Source organism: Pongo pygmaeus, chromosome 4, assembly GCF_028885625.2.
Source record: "Pongo pygmaeus isolate AG05252 chromosome 4, NHGRI_mPonPyg2-v2.0_pri, whole genome shotgun sequence".
NCBI lineage: Eukaryota > Metazoa > Chordata > Mammalia > Primates > Hominidae > Pongo > Pongo pygmaeus.
In genome coordinates, this window is record NC_072377.2 from 134,160,172 (window position 1) to 134,185,776 (window position 25,605).

Here is a 25,605-nt window from a genome sequence, read left to right on the forward strand (position 1 = left end):
TTTCTTAATACTTTATCATGTCTTCCATTGTAATTTTCCTAGCCAAGTGATAAATTTTCAGAGGAATAAAAGGCAAATTACATATAGGCCAGTTGTTGAAATGCATAGTTACCAGTAAATACTAAGAAGAAAATGGGCATAAAAAATGTTTTATTCTTTGTATAAGAAAATGAAGTATAAGGAGGACATGCTGTAAGAGCTTTTGCGTGTTTGGTTGTTTGCCACAGCAGTAGGAGAGTCATAGTGTTAACTATTTTTTTCTATTTTAGGAAATAGTTGCAGTGAATTATAGCAGGAAGTGAACAGGAGAAACAGACAGACCTGAGTTCAAAGCTTGGGTCAGCTAATTACTGTATATTTACAGAATCACTGTAAATAGAACTATAAACTTAGATATAACTATAGTTCTAATGTATAGTAGCATACCTCAGAGAGTACTATTAAACTCAAACAAGAATTTGCACATACTACCTCTACTTTGTTATATCTATTCTTCTTTTTTAATATTCTGAAGTTCAACATCTGCTCCCAACACTTTGCTGAACTCATTTGCTCGGAGATTAACAGTTATCTCTTGATTGGGACACTCAGAACTGACTCTCTTTAGTCACCTTTCTCTTTGATGCCTCATGTTTGATATACAGCTTTTGACAGTTCACCAGCAATTCTTCTTGAGATATTCTCATCCATAGGGTCCCACTTTCCAAAACAGATGAGATCTTCTTCTCATGATTCTTCTTCTTCATTTTTTTTTTTTTTTGAGACAGTCTCATTCTGTCACCCAGGCTGGAGTACAGTGGCACAATCTCTGCTCACTGCAACTTCTGCCTCCCGGGTTCAAGCGGTTCTTCTGCCTCAGCCTCCTGAGTAGTTGGGACTACAGGTATGCACCACCATACCCAGCTAATTTTTTGTATTTTTAGTAGAGACGGGGTTTCACTGTGTTAGCCAGGATGGTCTCGATCTCCTGACCTCGTGATCTGCCTGCCTCAGCCTCCCAAAGTGCTGGGATTACAGGCGTTAGCCACCGCGCCCAGCCCCATTCCTCTATCTTTTTTCCCGATTTATTTTTATCTCTTTGTTAAAAACTATGACCATCACCAAAGTTAAGGCCTTGACTTCTCTTCTTGATTTTCTCCACTTATTTTCATGCCTTAACTTAGTGATTCTGCAAGGATATCTCGCAAAGCTACATCAATAGCATGACTTTTCTCTAGATTCCAGATGTTACAGAGTTCTGGATGTTTCTACTAGTGCGTTGTGCCATTTTGTTAGATACAAATTGCAAAGCCAAATTTATTCAGTTATTACCAACACTAGATGATTTCTCTCTTGACTTCCATGTTCCTGTAAATGATACCCCATTCTCACATAACTAATAATAAAGCATTGTGTTCAATATTTATTATACCCACTTTCTTTTGGTTACTAAGTTCAGAAATTTTTTTCTACAGAGTATCTTCTGGATTTTCTCCCTTAGCCTCCACTACTCCTGGATTTTACCATTAGTGTCCTGACACTGTTACCCACAACTATATCCCTGTTCCTCTTGGATATCACTGTTAGTCAAAGCCTCTCAAAGCCAGGATCCAGTTACCAAGGTCCTTGCTATAGAATGTTCGATAGTTTCAAATTGATAAATTCATTCTCCTGGGCATGCATTTAAACTCTCTTTAAAAGAGCCACTCTCTTAAATCTTCTCATTCCATCCAAATTATTTTATTCAAGTGCCACTAACCACACCACATATCCCTTACTCTTCCTTATACACAGTGAACTCATCCTTTTTCTGTATGCATGTGAATGCTACCCATTCTCCAAAGGCAGTTCATCTATTTACTTTTTTGTGAAGCTTTCCTTTATAAATTATTCTTTCCTTTGAATCATAGTGATTCTGTCTGATGACAGTGTTTCCCAAGTATGAGTAATGTTTGTCAAGGAAAAAAAAAATCCTACCTCTGTGAATAAAAATAGCAGTGAAGCCTTGAAGGTAGTAGCTTAAACAATTCTGGTTTATAATCTTCAGCAGAGAATTAACCATATCATTTTGCATATTACCTTTTTAACATGATATTTGCCATTGTATTCAACTCATTTATATGAGGTAGTTATGCCTGTCTTTCCAATTCAATTATAAGCTCACTGAGGGCAGAGATCATCTTACCTGACTTCTACGTGCAAATAGCCATTATGCATTTGTTTCCATTTTAATTGCTGTGTATTTTGGTCATGTGAAAAAATGACTGTGCTTTTATGTTTAGTATTACTGAGAATGGCTTAGTGTTGCTGAAATGTGCAATTCAATAGTTAATTAAATAAACAGTGTTCTTGAATGGAAATTATGATTCTAAAAGCACATGCCACTAATTCCAGCCACTGCCACCAGGGGGGGTATATGCTACCTTTTGGTATATGCCAAATAGCTCAACAGTCTCAGGAAGATGAATAATTAATTAATAAACAGGAGACAACTCTGGAATTAGCTCTTGTGCCTTTTTTAAAGCTTAGAAGGTAGACTTTTATAAGATACATGGATCTGCACAGAACTACTAAGAACAATATTTTAATACAATTGGAAAATAACTTCAAGCAAAAGTAGGCATCTGTTCTCACTATTCTGCACTAAGTGAAACTTGAGTCTGTATTTTTCTGCACATTTTCTCTTATCTCACTTTACCTTATCATTTTATTTCTCTTCAAGTATTATATCCCTAACATCTGCTGAAAAATGTTTCCTGAGAAGCACCTAATCGTGTCTTGGGTCTAGCTGTCTGACATCTTCAGAAATGACCCTAGATTGCTTGGTGCGACCTTACACTTTCTGTCTCCGGCATCGGTTTCAAAACCCTTTGTTAATATCCTCCAGAAAATGCTTGGTTTCTCTTGTCCTATACTTCAGTACTCCAGGGATTTAGTCCAGGCTTGCTATATTTTCTCCGGCTATATATTCTTTTTCCCCACACTTTCTAACCTAAAGAAGTTCCCACAACAAAATCTGAGGTTATCTGTTCTATGTCAAGATCCACTGTGCTTCTAACCAGGCTGTTCCACTGGGTTTTTTTCTCTCCTCACAATTCATAATGAGATTTTTTTTGTTGTTTTACATAAAATAAAAGTGCCTGTTTGTCCTCCGTAGTGCTGTAGGCTCAACATCTTTCCAAGAAACTTCACTGGAAATCATGACAGCTTTTATATATAAAAATTTTTCTTTACGTAAGTAGTGAAATATACCAATAACCAAAACCAAAAGGAAAACAAAAGGCAAGTCAATGAAGAAAAGAGATTTCGAAGGAACTCAAGATTTATTTCATGTTTTATTGACTCTTACAGGTTATGTAGAAGTGCTGGTGATACCTGCTGGAGCAAGAAGAATCAAAGTTGTGGAGGAAAAGCCGGCACATAGCTATTTAGGTAACCTGTGTTACAGACACAGAGAAGATCCAAGTACGAGCCCAACTCCCTGCCCTGAGAGTTCTGTAATGAGGAGGAAGTCAGTCTGTTTCTAGTTTTATGTTTGAACTTCCCAGGAACTATCTTTTGTCATATCAAGTAGGAAAATTTTTCTTCTCTCCCAAGGACTTCCCAGGAGCAAAAGCAATCTGGTTGTCTGTATGTTTTTGAGGGGTAAAAATTGCTTCCACATGTTAGTCCAAGATAAAAAAACAAAACAAAATGAAAACCTCATTGAATGATTTGGGTATGATTTATATTCATATATTTCATAAATATATTTCACATATATACATACATTCACATATACATATTAATTGTATTTATAAATGAATTTATGTGTATATATATATATATAAAATGATCGTTTCATCAGGAAATCTTGTGGCGTTTTTGAAGTAATGTTCTACATACTAAAGGACTTGATTTTTTAATGGAAAAGGGTTCTCTCTCTTGCCTCATTTTAGGAAATCTCACCTATGAAGAAAACATTTTAAAATTTTTAACTATTACTTATGAAAAGTACTGTATCAGTTATTTTAATAGTTTAATTAGGTCAATTCATGATTTTAAATATGAAAAAATACTAAATTGTCAAAATATACATACTCATATGTTAAAGTTTCAATCTAATTAAGTCATGTGAAATTAAGTTTTATCTGGCATCTAGAGATAGAGGGACCTAATATGATTATGTCAGGCAGAAGACTAAATAATTTTCCAGAATTGTAACACTGTGTTTGTATTATCTTTACACACACAAAAAAAGCTCTCAAGCCTATTTTTTTGTAACAAAAATAATGTCCTCCCTATTTTTTTCTTAAATGAGCAATAATGTTCCAACAAGGAATCCTTTGTATATAGAAACAACTCAGCTTACGTGATTGTTTCTACTCTGCAGTATCAAAAATACATAATCTACACTCAGATTGAATTTTTTTCAATAGGATTTGAAGTCTAGTTGTAGAAAAATTTGAGGAAAGGGGACAGTAAAAGGAATTCTTTATCATGTGACACACTCATTACCAATTATTACCATTTGTTCCCAAAATATGCATTGGTATTTAATCTGTTTTACTACTATGGTACAAATAGATCATACAAGATTTTCAAATACAGATTAAAAGTCCTGATACCCAGTTTTTAGAGACACTGGCCATAATCTAGACAATTTCAATACGTTCATTCAATAGCACACAAGTGGTTATTACACTTGCATGTATGTTTTCTTTTTTCCAAGCTGGAAAGGAATATAGATATCTCAAATGGAATTTTCTCAATTATACAAAATTCTAAATTATAATATGGGTTTTAGTAACCTGACACATGTGGCTAAATAAGCCAGGCAATATTACAAAGGTGACATCTTCATGCTGTCTGCAATTTCTTACCTCCCAGTCTCTTCAACCAATCCAGTCCTGTTTCCTGTCTCCCTCTACAGTAAATGCCTTTTTTAAGGTCAGCAAATGCCCTCCATGTTGACAAATCCAATGTTACTTGACCTGTAAGCAGCATTTAAAACTGTTGACTTCTCCTCATTTCATTAAACACTTATAGGACCACTGGATGCCCCTTACTGGTCTCTTTTGTGAGGTCTTCAGCCTCTTTATGTTTCCAAATGTTCCCATACTATGGGGTTCAGGCCTGGGTCCTGATCTTTTCTCTGCTATATTCTGTCCCCAGGGAATTACATCTGGCTCTATTGCTTTACATTATTTGATGTAAATTATCAAAAGTTTCATAGGTACCTCAGAAATAATAAGTCTGATATAGTTTGGATGTTGTCTCTTCTAAATCTCATGCTAAATTCTGATCCTCAGTACTGGAGGTGGGGCCTGGTGGGAGGTGATTGGATCATGGGGACGGATTTCTCACAAATGGTTTAGCACCATCCTCTTGGTGCTGTCCTCACAATAGTGATTTCATGTGAGATCTGGTTACTTAAAAGTATGTGGTACGTACCCCCACCCTCCTGCCCCTTGCTCCCTCTCTCCCCATGTGAGATGCCTGCACCACCTGCACTTTCTGCCATGATTGTAAGCTTCCTGAGGCCCTCATCAGAAGCCAAGCAGATGGCAGCACCATACTTCCTATGCAGCCCACAGAACCGAGAGCCAATTAAATCTATTTTCTTTATAAACTACCCAGTCTGAGGTGTTTCATGATAGCAGTGCAAGAACAGCCAAACAGAAAGTCCAAAATCAAAAGTCCAAATAAAAAATTTGATTTCCACTCCATGCTAAAAGCTCTTCTTCCTTTGGTGTTCTCCACTACAGTGAATGTCACTGCATTAGTGTCCTATGCCTACTGTAACAATTACTGCAAACTTGGTTACTTAAAACAACAAAAATGTATTCCCTCATAGTTCTGCAGGCCAGAAGTCCAAAATCAGTTTCATTGGGCCAAAAATCAGTGTTTGCAGTGTTACACTATCTCTGGAGACTCTAGGAGAACATCCATTCCCTGCCTTTTCCAACTCTAGTGGCTGCCAGCATTCCTTCGCTTGTGACCTTGTCACTCCATTGTCTACCTGCATAGTCTCCTTGCCTTCTCCTTTCCAAATTTTCCTCTTCTCTCTTATAAGGACACATGTGATTGTATTTAAGGCCTACCTGGATAATTCAGGAATAATCTCCCATCTCAAGATCTTCAACTTAGTATCTGTAATTTTTTTAATGTGCCATAGAAGGTAATTATCTAGTTTGTTTGTGCTGCTATAAAAATACCATAGATTGGGTAGCTTATAAACAACAGAAATGTATTGCTCATAGTTCTGGAGGCCAGGAAGTCCAAGATCAAGGCACTAATAGATTTGGTACCCTTTAAGGGCTCATTTCCTGATTTATAGATGGCATCTTCTCGCTATGTCCTCACATGGTGGAAGGAGCTAGCTAGCTCTCTGGGATAAGGACACTAATCTCAATTATAAGGGCAGAGCTCTTATGACCTAATCACCTCTCAGAAGACGCTACCTTCTAATGCTTCTAATTCTAACTTGGGGTTAGGATTTCAACATATAAATTATGGGGGGGACACAAATATTCAGACCATAGCAGTAGCATTCATAGGTTCCAAGGATTAGGATGTGGGTATCTTTTTCCCCCTCAATAACATATTTTTTATTGTGGTAAAATATATATCACATAAAATTTACCATCACAGCTATTTTTAAGTGTCAAGTTCAGTTAATTCAGTGGCATTAAGTACATTTACATTTCAGTGAAATCTTTTGAAGGAATACAAAAACCCATTTTAAAATTCATATGAAATTTTACATATGGAAGTGACCCTGAATAGTCAAACCAATCTTGAAAAAGAACAAAGCTGGAGGATGCAGACTTTCTGATTGCAAAACTTCCTACAAAGCTATGGTAATTAAAACAGTATGATCCTGGCATAAAGACAGACATCTAAACCAAAGGAAAAGAATAGAAAGTCCAGGAATATATATATATATATATATATGTTTAAATGATTTTCAACAAGGGTACCAAGACCATTCAACTGAGAAAGGACAGTCTTTTTCTCCAGTGGTGCTGGGAAATCTAGATATCTACATGCAAAAAAAATGAAGTTGGACCTTTGCCTAAAACCATATGAAAAAGCTTTTTTGTCCAGGGCTTTTGATTTTTGATTACTGATTTAATCTCCTTGCTAATTATAGGTCTATTTATGATTTCTCTTTCTTCATGATTCAGTTTTGGTAGGTTTTGTTTTGGGAAATTTGTACATTTCATCTAGGTTATCTAATTTATGGTCCTACACTTGTTTATAATACTCTCATAATCCTTTTTATTTCTGTAGCATTGATTATAACATCCTCACTTTCATTTCTGATTTTAGTAATTTGAGTCTTGTCTTTTCTTTTGTTCCCTTAGTCAGTCTAGCAAAAGACTTGTTAATTTTGTTGATCTTTTCAAAGAACTATCTTTTAGTTTTGTTGATTTTTCTCTATTGTTTTCTATTCTCCATTTCACTTTAATCTAATCTTATTTGCTTTCTTCTACTAGTTTGGAATTCAGTTTGTTGTTTTTTTGAGATCTTTCTTCTTTTTTAATATAAGGGTTTATAGGTATACATTTTCTCCCTAGAAAAGCCTTTGCTGTGTCCCATAAGGTATGGCTTTGGCATGTTGAGTTTTCATTTGTCTCCAGATAATTTCTAATTCCCCATGTGATTTTTTTTTCATTGTTGCACTGGTTGTTAAAGAGTGTGTTGTTTAATTTCTACAAATTTGTGCATTTTCTGTTTCTGTTTTTGATTTCTAACCTCATCCCTTTGTGGTCAGAGAAGATATTTTGTATGATATTTACCTTTTAAGAACATAGATAGATATGTGGTGTGGGGTTGTTATTCAGCTCATCATATTCACTAATTTCTATCCAGTAGTTCATGTAAAAACTGACAGTCTTCCTTGATTCTTCACTTTCTTTACTGCTGTAATGTGATGCATCAGCAAATCGTTTCGGTTACTCAAAATTATTACTTTTTCTCCGTATACACTGACCTCTAACCAAGCCACTCTGTATTACATTGTCCTGCTTTATTTTCTGTATTGCGCTTATCCTTGTCTGAATTTTTTATTTGTTTAAATTTTTGCTTTTCTAATGTCAATCTCCATTGTTAATTCTTGAAGGCATTTTGTTCTTTTGTCTATAATATCTAAATCAAAGTCTGGCACACAGGAAATTACAGACTTTTTGAGTGAATTTGTTTAAGAAAAAGATGTTTCACACTTGGTTAGTATAGGCCAGTGCATTACATACATCCATAAATCCTCAGAATACTTCTATGAAGTAGGCATTATTAATTTCCCAATTTTTAAAATCTGGTAATAGAGTAACAGAAACTTTAAGTTTTTTGCCCAAGGTTACACATCTAAGAAGCCGTGAATCTAGATTTGAACCCGAGGCATCTGGGGATAGCATCTGGGTTCTTAGGCACTGAACCATGCTGCCTCCTTTTTAGTTTTATTATTTTAAGTAATTGTCCATGCAACACTTGTGATTTTGAAAAGTACATGTCGTATTTGAACACATTTTCTTTAAACTTATCCCATATAACCTCTTTTTCCCCCTTTTAAACCAGGGTGACCAACTAATTGTATAGAATTAACTCAGAAGGGTATAAATCATGAAATGACCATTTTCTTCTCTACTCACTGTCTCCAATTCTACTAAATCCCATCATTTTTCTCTGTTAGTGACCTCTAAACATAAGTCTCCAATCACTCTTTGTTTTTAAAAGACCACTCAGTTTAAAAGTTGAATCACATATCTGTCTCAGTTAGTTACTGTAAATTCTCCTTGTGCGCCTTAGACCTAAGTGAGCAGGGTCTTTTACTTGTAGAAAGAAACACCATCTATGCCCCTAAACAGACTGAATGCTGCTCTGGAGATTAAATCAATGTTGAAAATACTAGTAATATGTTACCATGTTTATTCAATAATACATTTCTTTATTTGCTGACTCAGAAAAAAATAATTCACCCGGATGAATCAGAGGAAGGGTGCCTTGGAGCACACATTCTTGGAGGCAAAGAGACCGGTTGCATAAACCTAGCTAGAGAATAGAAATAGGAAACACCCAGTAGCTTCCAGAGACATTGAAGAAGTTGAACTGATGGAACTTGCTGAAAAATAGATGTGAGTGTTGATAGAGTATAAAAATTCAAGGATGACTTCTAGGTTTCTGGCAAGTAATAGTAACACTAATGTAGGACACATGGATGAGGGACAAATTTGGAGTAAAGAAGAAATGACACTGTGTTAAAATCACAGATTTCAGGCCTGAAGACTTGGCAAATAGATGCATTTCATAAATCACATTTCCTAAAGGCTCCTTTGGGTATAGGAAGGAAGTCGTTGGAAATATTCATCTTGAAATAGCTTTAACAAAAAGAAAAGAAAATAGAACCTTGGCAAACTGATCATTCTTAAAGAAATTAACCTGTCTACATCAAACTATATATTATTTTATAGAGATAATTAATCCCTTCCCAATACAATTATTGTTTTTCATCATTCCTTCTTTAAACTGTATTCTTAATTGCAATTATTATTTGCTTTTCTGAAGATTCTGGCATCACTGTCTTGTTAGTAATTTATCAAAAAGCCTAAAATGGAAAATACTTCAGATAGACCTATGTTATATCTTTGCAAAATCATTGCATCTCATGAGTTTTTTAAAAAATCTCAAAAAGGTCATATGGGTCTACTTACCTTCCACGCAGTTTTGTATGTAAGGCACTATGGACAACTTCTCACTAAAAAAAAATTAAAATGAGCAAAATTCAAAAGAAAAAACACTTCTTATAATGTACCTGTCATTTAGTCTCTTTGGGCTGCTATAACAAAGTGCCATGGACTTTTTTGTGGCTTATAAACAACAGAAATTTATTTCTCACAGTTCTGGAGGCCAGAAGTGTGAGATCAAGGGTGCCAGCATGGTGGGCTTCTGGTGAGGGACCTCCTTCTGAATTGCATACTGCCGAATTCTAGCTGTGTCTTCACATGGCAAAGAGAGAGAGGAAACAAGCTCTCTTGGGACTCTTATAAGAACACTAATCCCATTCGTGAAAACTTCACTCTCATGACCTCATCTAATCCTAATTACCTCCCGAAGACTCCACCTTCTAATAAGATCACATTAGGGGGTAGGGTTTTAACATGAATTTAGGGGGAGGGCACCAATGTTTAATCCTTAACACCTCTGAACTGGAAAGAAATTAAAGAACCCTTAGATACCAAAAACAAAGTGGGAACAGGAAGCCAGAGAATTAAGCTGACTATAAAGACCCACCTATACTTGATTCTGGTAAGCAAGTGTAGACTTTGAGAGCCACAGGGACTCTGTGGACAGAAAACAAAACCTAAGGCCTTTACAAAGTGGGAGCTTTAGTAGGAGAGCCCTGCATAAAGCAAGAACACTAAACAACTACAACTTCACTGTGGTGGAGAGACAGAAATTGCACCACAAAAAGTGGAAGAAAGAAAATGTATCTATATTAACCTTAGTACTAAGTGGAAGTAGAAAAATCAATTTTCCCGAGAATTTATAAGGCAAATCAAACCCTCATATGGGTTTGCAGCACCAATTTACCTTAACTGTAAAGTTCAGGGCTCTCAAGACTTATACGGTTACTAAGTTGGTTGGCATGTGCAAGTACAAATCTACACACACACACACACACAAATACATACATATATGGCTATTCAGATATTCTTATATATGTTATATATATATGGCTATTCAGATATTCCTCTTCTTTTTGTGTCAATTTTGGTAACTGTTATCTTTAAGAAATTAATTCATTTCCCTTACCTTGTCAATTTCATTGGTTTAAACTTGTTTATAATATTTCCTTATTATACTATAATACCTATAAGAACAATATTTTGTCTCTTATTTCTAATATTTTTAGTTTGTGTCTATTTTTCTTAGATAAGCAAAAGTTTTATCAGTTATTTGATCTTTTCAGATAACCAACTCTTGGTGTTAATGATTACCCCTATTGTTAATTTACTTCTATTTAACTGATTTCTGCCCTTTGTTAGTTTCTTGCTTCTATTAACATTGGGTTTATATTTATTTTTTCTACCATTTTAAGGTAGAAACTTAGATCATAAACTTTATTGCTTTCTTCTTTGCTAACGTGACAATTTAAAGCTATAGGATTCCCTCTAACCACTGCTTTAGTTTTATTCCGCAATATATTCTTAGTTCAAAAGATTTTCATATTAGCACCATGATTTCTACTTTGATTCATGAGTTACTTATAAATGGATTGTTTAATTTCCAAATATTTTTAGTTTTTAAAATAGATATATTGTTACTGATTTTTGGTTTAAATCTGTTCTGGTACGAGAATATATTCAGTGTAATTTCAATTTTGAGACCTCTTTTATAACTTAAGGCATCTATTGACCAATGACCCATTTATACTTGAAAAAATTTGTGTTCTATTAATACAATTGCTGAGTACAATCTCTAAATATCAATTAGTTTTATTTGGTTCTAGTCTTCTATATTCTTACTGATACTCATCTTTTTTTCAGTTAAGGAAAGTATTGAAATTTTCAACTAAAATTTTGGATTTTTCTGTCTCTTTTCAATTATGTCAGTTTTGCTTCATGCATTTTGATACTTTAGCATACACTTAGGATTGTTAAGTCTACTTAACAAATGTTATGTCATTTTAAAATTTAAATTTAATTAATTTTAATTTAAATGACCTTTAAAAACACGTCTTTTTTTAAATCTCAAAATATTTCTTGCCCTTGTCCATTGTATCCATTAATAATATGGCCATTGGCTGGGGACAGTAACTCACGCCTGTAATGCCAGCACTTTGGGAGGCCGAGGTGGGTGGATCACCTGAGGTCAGGAGTTCAAGGCTAGCCTGACCAATACGATAAAACCCTGTCTCTACTACAAATACAAAAATTAGCCTGGTGTGGTGGCATGCCCCTGTAATCCCAGCTACTCAGGAGGCTGAGACAGGAGAATCACTTGAACCCGGGAGGCAGAGGTTGCAATGAACTGAGATCACACCATTGCACTCCAGCCTAGGCAACAAGAGCGAAACTCCATCTCAAAAAAAAAAAATCATTAAATCCATTTCTTTTAATATTTAGTGTTGCATGCTACATCTTTTTGCATTCTTTTATTTTAACCTATGTGTTTTTAAAGCTCTTTGAATACTGTGAGATTTTTCGTTTTCTTTAGCCTGACAATCTCTCTTTTAACCAATGTCCTTAGTCCACTTAAACATAATATAATTTTGGCCATACTGAATTTGTTTTCTATTTGTTCCATCTCTTCTTAATTCCTTTGTGTCTTTTTCTCTGGCTTCTGTTGGACTGAGTACACTTTTTACTATTCCAGTGTCTTCTTTACTTGCTTATTAGCTATAATTCTTGCTTTATATTTTTAATGGATTGTCTAGCATTTACAGTATGTATTTTTAACTTATTACAGCCTCCTTACAAATTATTTATACCACTTTATATATAATGTAAGCTCCTTAAAACAGTATACTCCTCTTTTTCCTTCCTTTTTGCTGTTATGCATCTTACTTTCACATTTCCTATTATCAGTTTAATTCTACATATATTTTAAATACCAAAATATATTGTAATCACTTTGCCTCAGTTAATTATACTAAAAATAATAATACATTTTTTATACATTTACTAGTATCAGCTTCCTTCCTTCCTTCACATAGAAACCACTTTCCATCTTGAACCATTTTATTTCAGCCTGAAGAGTATTCTTTAATTTTTTTAATAGAGTAAGTCTGCTGACATTTCTCAAATTTTGTTTATCTGAATATATATTTACTTTGCCTTCATCTCTGAAGGATATTTTCACTGGATATAGAATTCTAGATTTTTTTGTTTGCTTTGTTTTCTCTCTCTGAATGTGATATTTTATTGTCTTCCTGCTTGTATTAGTTCTGATGGTATATCCAGTGAATTGTTAAATCTTTCACCCCTGTTTTAATGTGCTTTTTTCTCTCTAGGCACTTTCAAGATTGTTATTCCCTATTATTGGATTCCAGCAGTTTGATTATAATGTACCTTGTATGGCTTTCTTTATGCTTATTTGGCTTAGATTTCATTGCATTTTTTAGATGTGTATGTTTGTAGACTGTATCAAATTTGGAAACAATTTTGAGCACAATGTCTTCAAATAATTTGTATGCCCCCACCCACATTTCTGGAATTCTAGTTACACATACATTACTCTACCAGGTATTTCCCATGGGACAGTTATGGTCTGTTCATTTTTTTAGCCTATTTTCTTTTTAGAATCCAGTTAGTTTCTATTATATCGGCTTTCCTTCAAGTTCACGGACTTCTTTTGCAATATCTAAAATGTTTGTAAATAGTTTCAGTGAATTTGTCATTACAGATATTATGTATATTTTTCTATTCTGTGACTTTTTATCATTACAGTTATATATATTTTTTCTATTTCTATTTTACATATTTTATCCTGTGAAATTTGATTTTTCATAGTTTCCATTACTCTTCAATATTACGTATTTTTCTTTGAATTATTGTGCATACTGAACATACTTACAATAGATCTTCAAAAGTCTTGGTCAGCTGGGCACAGTGGCTCACACCTGTAATCCCAGCCCTTTGGGAGGGCAAGGCAGGCAGATCACTCGAGGTCAGGAGTTCAGCCTGACCAACATGGTGATACCTCCTCTCTACTAAAAATACAAAAATTAGCCGGGCGTGTGGCGGGCACCAGTAATTCTAGCTACTCAGGAGGCTGAGGCAGGAGAATTGCTTGAACCCATGAGGCAGAGGTTGCAGTGACCTGAGATGGCACCACTGCACTCCAGCCTGAGTGACAGAGTGAGACTCCATCTCAGAAAAAAAAATAATAATAATAAAAAAGCCTTGGTCTACAAATTCTGTCATCTCTATTATTCCTGGACCTCATTTTATTGGCTGATTTTTCTACTGATTATGACAGGTTGCAATCCCTGACTTTTTCCCATACCTAGTACTTTTTGGTTGGATGCTGGATATTATGAATGTGACATTGCTGAATGACTGTATTTTGTTATTTACTATTGAGTATTGAGTTTCATTTTGCTGGACAGTTAACTTACTTGAAGATCAGCTTAACTTCTTAGGCTTTTTAAAAGCTTTGTCAGTATGCAACTAAAGTAACCTTTGTTCTAGGATTAGTTTAACTTTATTTCTATACGTAGCCTTTTTTTGTTCTCCACTAAAGACTGTGTGTTCAGTAAAATCTCTTCAGCTTCTTTAGCCAATTTTAACTCCATTCTCTGTGTCCTCAACTCACTGAAGCTCTCGCCCTCATCATCTGTCCTCTGTGTGGGTTCTACCTCCCAGTCAGGGGGTCTGGTAAATATTTTCAAGCAGAAAGCCAAGCAATTTTAGAGATCAAATCATTTGATCTTCTCTTAGGGATCGCACTTCTCTGTTGTTATTTACCCAACATCTGAGAACAGCTGTTTCATACATTGTCTACTTTTCTAGTTATTTACATTAGGAGAGCTAATACAGTTTTAGTTATTCAATCATGGTGAAGAGTATGATTTCTAAAAGCACATTTTTTAAATTAACAAATTAAAAACAAAAAGCAAGAAACATATATACCTAAAGTATTGATTCTTTATGTGAGGCTGCTATTAAATGGTGTGGATTTGAAGGTACGTGTGTGTGCCATTTTCTGGAGAATGCTGAATGTCAAAAATACCAATTGAGTCTAAATATACTCTAGTGACCCCCAGGATTTTTAAAGGCATTTTAATTAGAGATTTTCCGGAAATATTTCTTTACATTGTGCCCTAAAAATGTACTGAAATACAGGAGAAAAAAATGGAATTGTACCGACCACAGTACATATCTAGGCCAAAAAGATTCCTCAAAATACTTAACAGACTTTAATGAAAAACAAGGAAATAATTTACCTTTTAGGAAAAACCATTAATTATTTTATCAATTTAGCATGATCAAAATGAAAAAATTATAAAGTTCAATAGGAATAAAATAATAGATCTTTAAGAAAAGTAGATTGGGCCTGGCACAGTGGCTCACGCCTGTAATCACAGCACTTTGGAAGGGCAAGGTGGGCAGATCACCTGAGGTCAGGAGTTCCAGACCAGCCTGGCCAACATGACAAAACCCTGCTTCTACTAAAAATGCAAAAATTAGCTGGGTATGGTGGTGGCAGCCTGTAATCCCAGCTACTCGGGCTGCTGAGGCAGGGAGAATTGCTTGAATCTGGGAGGCAGAAGTTGCAGTGAGCTGAGATTGGGCCACTGCATTCCAGCCTGGGCGACAGAATGAGACTCCGTCTCAAAAAAAAAAAAAAAGTTAACTTCTGATATTGCTCCTCAACTATGTTCTTTTGACAGTTTTTACCATTTCATTATTTGCCATTATAACCCATCTGTTTTCTCATCCTAGAACCCTGGCATCATACTTGACACTTCCATTTACCCAGGGGAACCAATTCATTACCATATTCTGTCCATTTTACTCTGAAACAAATCTTGATATTTTCATCCATTCCCTTAATCCAAGCCACCATTACTTTCAGTTGGGCTACTATGTTAGTGTTATATCTTATCTTCCCTGTGTAAATTTACCCTACACCAGCCCATTTTCCACAGAATATTTTTCAAAATACTTTAAAGCTTTACTTTTTTTTTTCCAGACCATGTCTGGTTCTGTTGCCCAGGCTGGAGTGCAGTGGCACGATCTCAGCTCACTGCAACCTCCGCCTCCTAGGTTCAAGCGATCCATCCACCTCAGCCTCCCCAGTCACTGGGACTGCAGGAGGGCACCACTATACCTAGCTAATTTTTGTATATTTTGTAGAGATGGGGTTTTGCCATGTTGTCCAGACTGGTCTCAAACTTGTAAACTCAAGCCATCTGCCCACCTTGACCTCCCAAAGTGCTGGGATTACAGGTGTGCACCACCACACTGGCCATTACATTTTTTTCTTAGGAAAACTCAAATACTAACAAGGCCTCTCTGGTCTGGCTAGTCCTTATTTCTCCAGCCTTCCTTCATAATCTGCTTCAGCATGTTTGACTTCATGCCCATGGGTCTCCTGGTGCTGGTCAAGCTGCGATGAGCTTTAAGACCTTTCCATGTATGGCTCCCTTAGTCTAGAATGCCCTTTCCCTTATTTCCCTTCACTAACTTCCTCAGTAAATAACGTCCCTCAGAGGAGCCTCTCGCAACTCTGCCATGCAAGTATCTGCATGTTGTAGTCAGTTGCCTACATAACTTGTTTAATGTCTGGCTCTGCAGTTAGAGTGTAAGTTCCATGAAGACAGAGAACATATACATGTTGTTCATTTTGGGGGTTCCAGAACTTTGAATGTTGCCTGAGTTATAGTTGATACTAGATAAGTAATTATTCAATCATGACTTTATATTAGGTAAGAGAAATTTACTTTCAGTGATGTGCTCAGAAATAAACACTCTCAGTCACTATTATGGAAGTATAAATTGATGCAACCTCTATGAAAATCAATTTGAAACTGTTTTTCAAAATCTTTAAATGTTCAATTTATTTATTATTGTAATTCCAAATCTGGATATTTAAGGGAAATATTCAGATATACACATAATTAGTATATAGCATATTTATTTAAACATTATTTACAAGATAAAAACTTGGAAATCTTCAAACATCTAATACTTGGAGAGTAGCCTAAATAATAACTAGGGCTTAAGTTATCAAAACGTTTTCATATAATTTTGACATAGCCTTCAATGATTCCTCATGTACATGTCTTTAGGAAAGACAGCAAAGTTGTATGGAGAGTCTAAAAGTTTAAATTAAACACTAAATCATTTGAAGGAAAATATTTTAAAAATTTAATTTAAAATGGTAACCATGATGTCTCATTTCTGTGTCATTAATCTTATTTAAATTGTACACAGATTAGCTCAGAAAGAAAAAAAATATGTAAACAGAATTATTCTGTAAAATCCTATATAGATGATAGTTGTTTGTGGGTGAGAATTAACATTTATCTTCCATTCTTGTTCACAGCAAATCACAAACAGATGTTAAAAGGTCCTGGGTCTGTTTTTAAATCCAACGTATTATCTTTGAATTGTTTTATAATGCATATAACTCTGCCATTTTGATCTGTTAATTAATGTGCTGCTTAATGATCCTTCTTTAATCACATACTTTTCTGGATGGGCATAGGACAGACAGAGCATGTATGAGATGTAAAGCCAGTATTCACAATGCTCATAGGATCACTGGATAGACTAAACAGATACACATAGCCTGAATGTAGTAATGTGTTAAAGAATAAATGATTAAGGACCAAAATAAGGAATATATACCTCAAAGGTCCAAGGAGATTAGAGAAGGCAAAGATAAATATGGCTATATAGTTATGGACAATTTCAGGACAGGAGAGCTTATGGCATCTGCCATGATTGTAGACTTTTCCTAAAAAGAGCTGCCTCAAGTTTTACATCAGGGAATGTTGATCCATTTGTTTGTAAATAAATGGACTAGTTTTAACAAAATAATTTGTAGTAGATGTTGATCAATGAAGCTGACTTGTTAATACTCTAATATTTTTGAACCTCTTTATAGCTCTCCGAGATGCTGGCAAACAGTCTATTAATAGTGACTGGAAGATTGAACACTCTGGAGCCTTCAATTTGGCTGGAACTACCGTTCATTATGTAAGACGAGGCCTCTGGGAGAAGATCTCTGCCAAAGGTCCTACTACAGCACCTTTACATCTCCTGGTATGAGGGAATGAATTGATAACATGGCATAATCAACTTCTCATGGCAAGGAACATTCCAAGTGCACTTCCTCTAATTTTTTTCAGATTTGAATTGTCAAACAGGCATTTAAAATTATTTAAAAAGTGGAATTTTTAGAGGTTTTGTAAAATGTGTTTTAAATCATGTTGTCTAAAAACAGCAATTATTACAGGAGGAGCAAGATGTTTTAGGGAATTTACAGATGAGTACAGATGGATGACGGAATCCAAAGAAACCCCTTCTTCCTAAAAACATACATTTACTAACTGAAGAGGATGTCTATAAAGACAGTACTATAATATTGCATGCAAATCACAATGTTTTATATATCCATGAATGGCCATTATCTGACTCTGCATAAAAACCTTAGATAAAATGTTATTCTACCCGAGAGAAGGAATTTGATAAATGTATCTTAACAGTGCTCCCAATCACCCTGTTTGTTATTAATGGATTTTTGTAAAGAATTATGAAAATTTGAATGTTTGGGATGATAAGCTTCGTTACCATTAGTAAAAAAACTGGATATAGTCCAGATGTGGTGGCTCACGCCTGTAATCCCAGCACTTTGGGAGTCCGAGGTGGGTGGATCACAAGGTCAGGAGTTTGAGACCAGCCTGACCAACATGCTGAAACTCCGTCTCTACTAAAAACAAAACAAAAAAATTAGCTGGGCATGGTGATGCATGCCTGTAATCCCAGCTACTCACGAGGCTGAGGCAGGAGAATTGCTTGAACCCAAGAGGCGGAGGTTGCAGTGAGCAGAGCTCAAGCCACTGCACTCCAGCCTGGGTGACAGAGGGAGACCCTGTCTCAAAACAAACAAACAAACAAACAAACAAACAAAAAACTGCATATAAGTGGTTTAGAATTTGAAGAGAAAGAATCAGGATGATGGAATTCTGTCCAGGCTGGTGGCAGGTCCATGTGCCCCTTTTGACCTTGATTATGGCAGTGCATGCTAATGGCACATGAGCCAAATGACTGACTACACAGCTGGTGTGAGTTTTCTATCCTAATGGCAAAAAGAAGTCTAAAATTCAGACACTTCAACCCCTCCTTAAGTCCACACATAAAACAACTCTAAAACACGATCAATTAACTGTTTATTTGGAGCATGATGTGCTGCATTATTTAATATCTCCACATGATTTAAGATGAATTTGTCTTCAATTGGAGACATGTGTGTTGCTAGTCTAGAAGCCAGAGGTTCACATCATATATTGGCCTATTTGCTTCTCCTACTTTAGTGTGCCTGCAGATTACCTGGGGTTCTTACTAAAATGCATAGTCTGATTCATTTGATTTGGGGCGGGATCTAAAATCTGTATTTTTCACCACCTTCCACATGATACTGCTTCTACTGGTCCACAAACCACATTTTAAATTACAAGGTTCTATATAACTGCAATTAATATGCTTTACCAACAGAAATAAAGGGAGCAAGGTGAGTGGTGTGTGTACCTTCTATTCCAAATCAGAATAATAATAATATCCATCATTCTCGAGGACTAAGAATTAGACACTATCCAAAAGTGCTTTATGTTCATTATAGCATTTAATCCCCCAAATAATCCTGTGTAATATATATTATTATAACTCTAGTTTACAGATGAAAAAGAATTAAATATGAGAAAAGTTAATCAATGTGCTCAGTGTTGTCCAATAAGTTATTTAGCTGTAAAAAACCTAGGTATTAATCACTCTTCTGTGCTACCTCACTGACACAGAGGTCCAAAGAACTTGGATCCAAAGCTTAGATCCAAGTTCTTTATATCAAACTGCCTTAAATCAAAAATGTAAGTATACTTTGAATAATCATTTTGTGCATCTCCTCACAGTCCCATTGGATCCTATTATTTAATTTCAGCTGGAAACCCTACTCTCTGCCTTATGCCATCTAGCAAGAGAAAATAAAATGAAGAAACAAATGTTGTATGAACAATATCTGTTTCGTTCCATGATTTGGTCACTTATACTAACAGTATCAACAGCAAACATATGTTTAATGATTGTATTGCATAAAATGCCATTGTGTTGCCTGCCTTTAATAAGTGTAACCTCCCCTGTTTTTATTTTATGGTATAAGACCAAGGCTTCTTTACTAAGCTTCTAATTCAGAATTTTAAAACACTATATGTGAGACCTTAGTGTTGGGTGGAGGGAGTTTCCTTGCTGCAGAATCCTTAATCTAACTGGTAATTACCAAGGTTTTTCCTGGAAGCATGAAGCATAATTAAAGTCAGTGAACTATGTCTAAAAGAAGGCATCTATGTGACCTGGATTTATTCAGTAATCCAAAGGAAACTGCACTTCTAAGATATTTTTTCTTTAATGACTATTACAGATTGAAGGACTGTACTGAATTTTGAAAGGCAATCCCTTCTGCTGCCATGCCTCAACGTGTGCCCCTCAACTGTAACGTGGTCACACTTTCCTTTTTGCAAAGAATACTGCCAAATTCAAATGGTTTAAGAAAGAGCTAATGGTTTTGTAGCCAATGTCTCTGTTTTAAGTGGTATTAGATATTCAAGGACAATCTAAAGTTCTATCAAAGAGAAGGTAGTTTATTAGGAAAAACAGACACATTTTTATGTAATTAAATAAGTTGACAAATAGCTGGTATTTACATGTTCATCCCATCCATTTAAAAACTATGTATTAATAATAGTCTGGGTATAGTCATAAACAAGGTATGTCATTTTTTAAAAACCCATTTAAACTGTCTGTCTTTAAACTCATTAGGCTGAAAGTCACTTATAATCGGCAATATCAAATGACATATTTAAGCCAAAATAAGTACTATGATAGAATTAGTACACTGTATATGTTATGCATTTGTGAACTTAAAATTATTGTTTTTATTGATATAGTTATTTATAAAGTCGACACACTAGTCTCCCAATCCGCACATCAAAATACATCTTAGGCATTCTGTTGATATACTGAACAAAACTCTGAGAAAAAGAAGGAAAGAAAATATAATAAAAATGTTCAGACACTTAAACCTAGGCCCATTTCAATTTTCCTATGGAATGTTAACTCTGCATTACGTATCATTACAACTACCTTGATGCAGGTAAAATATTAAATAAAGTTCCTTAATAATTTATCATAATTTTAAAATTTGGGTACATATGTTTTTTAATGTATCATATTATATTATATAGATTGTTTCCATAGATCCTCAGATCCATAGAAGTGATATATTCCATGGGATTGCTTGACATATTTTCTAAAAATGGATGTATAAAGAAATATATATATATATACTCATTAACTCTTTCATTAAAATATGTGTGTATTTGGGGGAGGGGGGTGGGTGTATTTATGTATAATAGGCCACACTATCCAATTCTGAGCCTGGCACTGGGAACCAGTAGAGAACAAAACAGACATGGTCCCTGTATATAGTTCAGTCCAATGTGTAGCCCCATGTTCAGTTGTTTTCATGTATTTTTATGGTTTATTGAACTATTTATATATATATGTGCATAACTGTACAATTATTAATATTAAAAGTTCATGTAACATAAATTTAACTTCAAAGGAAACAATATATACTACAAGTGGAAAATCAGTAACCTTGCTTGCTACAATTAAAGGTTAACTGTAAGCATACCTGGAGTGAAATTCTTGTCCTCCAGTTTGCTTAGAAATTCTCTGCCTTTATGAAGTTCAGTGATCCCCAAAGTCATCTATCTATCTTCCTCTTTTGACTCAGCAACTTCCTGTCCATCTTTTCTTTTCTCTATATTTGGCATTAGATTGTGGGTCACACCTTGATATATGATAGGACACATACTCCTGCCGCCACTTTTGCCCACCCCCAACTAAAGTCATCTTATACATGTACTATGCTTTGGGAAACTGTCTAGTCCATCAAATTGAAGGAAAATGATCTAGTATTTCTGACCTCACTCAAATGAGCTTTTCTTAAGATGTTTTTAGCATGGAGGTAAGTACGAAGCTCCAGTCTTTTCAAAAGCATGGCAATATCTACATTTAAGAATAATGTCATATTTCTAGTGTGCATTAAGAGAAGGGTATGTCCACAACAGCAACAACAACAACAAAAGCACACAACACAATGAGCATTTTAAGTATCAATATTGTTAATTTTATGCTTTACATTGCAGGTGCTCTAGTTTGACCCATCTGCCTTGATCATTTTTATATACTATAGGTGCTCCTGTTTCAGGATCAGAATTATGGTCTTCACTATGAATACACTATCCCATCAGACCCTCTTCCAGAAAACCAGAGCTCTAAAGCACCTGAGCCCCTCTTCATGTGGACACACACAAGCTGGGAAGATTGCGATGCCACTTGTGGAGGAGGTGAAGGATTTTTAAACATTTATCTTTCCAAAACATCAGTTGTTTTCAGATTAAGCATTGATAATTAAGACATATCCAAAATCCCTAATTGCAATTCCAAAATCCATAAAGAGTTAGAAACGGAAAGTTTTATATGATATGTTTAGTGGCTAAACACCTGAAATACTTTGAATGGAAGAACAGCTATTTAGGACTGTTACGTATCTCAATATGACTACTCTTTGCATTACATTACATCACATTACATAAGTATTAGTATATTTGTTTACAGGGGCCTCCCCAGACACCATTCAGGTTGTTAGGTACTATTTATGCACTGTATTACTTCTATGAAATCGTAAAAGTTCTAAATTCCAAAGTACACCTGCCCACAAGAATTACAGACCTGAATTGAATATAAGAATTATTTGACAAGAACAGTCTTGAGCTTGTTTCTATGTTGTCTGCATACTTATGCTAACTACACAAGGCTCACGGTATCCAAGACCTCCTGTGGATACCAAAATTTGAGGATGCTCAAGTTCCTGACATAAAATGATGTGTAGCACGAAGTCAGTCCTCTCGATCCGCTGGTTCCACATCCACAATTCAACCAGCCATGGGATGGAAAGTACCTACAGGCAGCCTTTCATATCTGAAGGCTTTGATCTGTAGATGGTTGAATCTGTGGATGCAAAGCCTGCTGATACTGAGGGCCAACTGTATACAGAGCATGTGAAGAAAGTAATTTTCCAATTCCTTTAGTTTGCTCTTTTTTAAAAGTATACCACTATTTGCAATACATATAAATGCATCCCAAAATTGTGTTCCAAGTTTGTTTTTTAATTTTTGTTCTTATATTAGAGGTTAAGGAGGCAAAAGAACATAATTAGTTAAGCATCAAATGTGACACTAAGAAATCACTTAATCCTTAGCCAGCTGTGGTGGTGCACACCTGTAATCCAAGCTACTCAGGAGGCTAAGGCATGAGAATTGCTTGAACCCGGGAGACGGGGGTTCCAGTAAGCCATGATGACACCACTGCACTGCAGCCTGGGTGACAGAGAGAGGCTCGGTCTCAAAAATAACAATAATAATAATAATAATAATAATAATCCTTAATCCTATCCCTTTATTGTACCAATAAGATAATTGTGTCCTGCAGGTTAAATAGATTGTGGTTGCTCATAGAACTAGTTAGTAGTAAAGCCAACACGGGATCTCAGGTCATGAGATTTCCAATTAACACTTGTATCCATCTGTATCAGCAGTATATTATTTCAGTTCTCATTTCCACTGAACACATTTTCTATGGCCTTCTAGTAACTGATTCCTTCTAATGCTGAAAAAATATTCCATTATACAAAAGTATGATATATACATATATAGTGTGCAAAGAAGTGAACCATCTATTTTGTTTTCTGTGCAAATAAACTATTCACATATATAGCCTAAATGTTGCTGCAGCAGAAGTGGGGAAGGTGCAGTGACTGGATTTGGGGGAGTGGATTTGGGAGAGAGGAGACAGAAAGCAAACATGCAAGTAAGTAATATGGTATCAAATTCTGATAAGTACTCTGGATAAAAATAAAGCAAAGAGGGAAAATAAATAGGAGTTGTGAAGATGAGAAGGGTTAGGTGCGGTTTTAAATATAGTGGTTGGAAAAAACCTCAATGAGAAGAGCCCACAGATTAAAAAACCTGAAGTGGATATGGGTGGGCACCAACTACAAGGGGAGAGCATTCTAAGCAAAAGCCATGAGGCAGGAGAAGAGTTTGGCATACTCAAAGAATAGCCAGAATACTTGTATGTCCTTCCTTTACTCTGAATGCTGTAGGATGCTATTGGAAGGTTTAAATAGAAGAGTGACTTATTCTGGTTTAATGTTTTTAAAAGTTATTTGTTTCTGAATTGATTGTACAGTGAATAAAGAAAAAGGGTACAAGTAGAGTGATCAGTCAAGAGGTTACTACAATAATCCAGGAAAGAGATGATAGTTGAACCACTGTGGTACCAATAGAGGAGGGAGGAAATGGTCAGGTTCTGTATATATTTTGAAAGTAGAACTAATAAATAATGTTGATAGACTAAATGTGGAGCATGAGAGAAAGAGATGTGTCAAGGATGACTGTGATGGTTTTTGCCAAGCAACCTGCAGGGTTAAGTCACCACTGCCTTACATAGAAAAGTCTGTGGAAGGCCGGGCGTGGTGGCTCACACCTGTAATCCCAGCACTCTGGGAGGCCGAGGCAGGTGGATCACGAGGTCAGGAGATCGAGACCATCCTGGCTAACACGGCGAAACCCGGTCTCTACAAAAAATACAAGAAATTAGTCGGGCGTGGTGGCGGGCACCTGTAGTCCCAGCTAGTCAAGAGGCTGAGGCAGGAGAATGGCGTGAACCTGGGAGACGGAGCTTGCAGTGAGCCGAGATCCTGCCACTGCACTCCAGCCTCAGTGACAAAGCCAGACTCCATTTCAAAAAAAAAAAGGAAGTCTGTGGAATAGCAGGATTAGGAGAGAGTTTTACTTGAAATGTCTGTTGGACATCTAAGTGTGAGTGATGTCAAGTAAGCAGTTAGGTATATAAGTCTGGTATTCAAGAGAGAATATCAGGCTACAGATAAAGAATATAGGGATGATATTTTTAAATGCCAAGTGAGAATAGTCACCAAAGACTTTATGTATCCTTGGCATTTAAAAATATCCATATATTCTTTATCTGTAGACTAATATTGAGTGAAGAGAAAGAGAAGCTATTAGAGGATTGAAACTTGGGGTATGCCACCATTTAGAGTTTGGAGAGATGAGGAGAAATAAGCAAAGCCTATTGAAATGAGTAGCCAACACTATAGCAGGAAAAAAAAAAAAACACGCAGGAGACAATGCTCTTCTGTATGGCAAGTGAAGAGAGTATTAGAAGAAGGAGGGAATGATCAACTGTATCAAAAGTTGCTAATAAATAAAAAATAATGTAGATTGACAATGACTGTTATACTTAAATATATTATAGTCATTATATTTTATAAATGAAATATACTTGGAACATGAAAGTCAATTGTTACCCTATAAAAATTAAGAAAGTGTTTGGCTCGAAAGACTGTGTGGATGGATTCAACAGAAAATAGCAGAAGAATTGAAGAAAGAGACTCTAGGTAACTCAGGAATGTTGCTGAAAGGAGAAAACCAACGTGGCGGGGGTAAGAGAGGATATGAGTCAAAGGAGTTTGTTGTTGTTTTCAATAGGGTATATTATACAACATTGTTTGCCAATGTGCATTTTTTAGAATAAAACAAAAAACTAGGGATTCAAAGGAGAGAGCAAAAAAATTGCTGAAGTGATATCCAAATGGGATGGGATGGTGAAGTTGGCTTTAGGCAAAAATATGGACAACTCATCACTAGTAACAGGAGAAAATATAGGTGTTGGGAAGTTACAGTTGAAACTATTTTCTCAATAAAGGCTATCTGGCTGAGAGTGAGGGTGGAAAAGGAAGTATTGACATTTTGAAAAGAGAAAATGTGAATCA

At 35.5% G+C, this 25,605-nt stretch overlaps 1 protein-coding gene across 4 annotated transcripts in view; it reads left to right on the forward strand.

Moving 5' to 3' along the window:
- ADAMTS19 (ADAM metallopeptidase with thrombospondin type 1 motif 19) overlaps positions 1-25,605 on the forward strand; it is a 283,956-nt gene that overhangs the window by 199,961 nt on the left and 58,390 nt on the right. For 2 of the 4 annotated variants that reach the window (XM_054488423.1, XM_063665471.1), the window contains 3 exons: positions 3,331-3,411; positions 17,578-17,735; positions 21,943-22,096. In XM_054488423.1, coding sequence (XP_054344398.1) covers positions 3,331-3,411; positions 17,578-17,735; positions 21,943-22,096 — 393 coding nt within the window. Of the gene's footprint in view, positions 1-3,330; positions 3,445-17,577; positions 17,736-21,942; positions 22,097-25,605 lie in introns of all 4 variants that reach the window. The other 2 variants (XM_063665472.1, XM_063665473.1) reach the window with 1 other exon arrangement.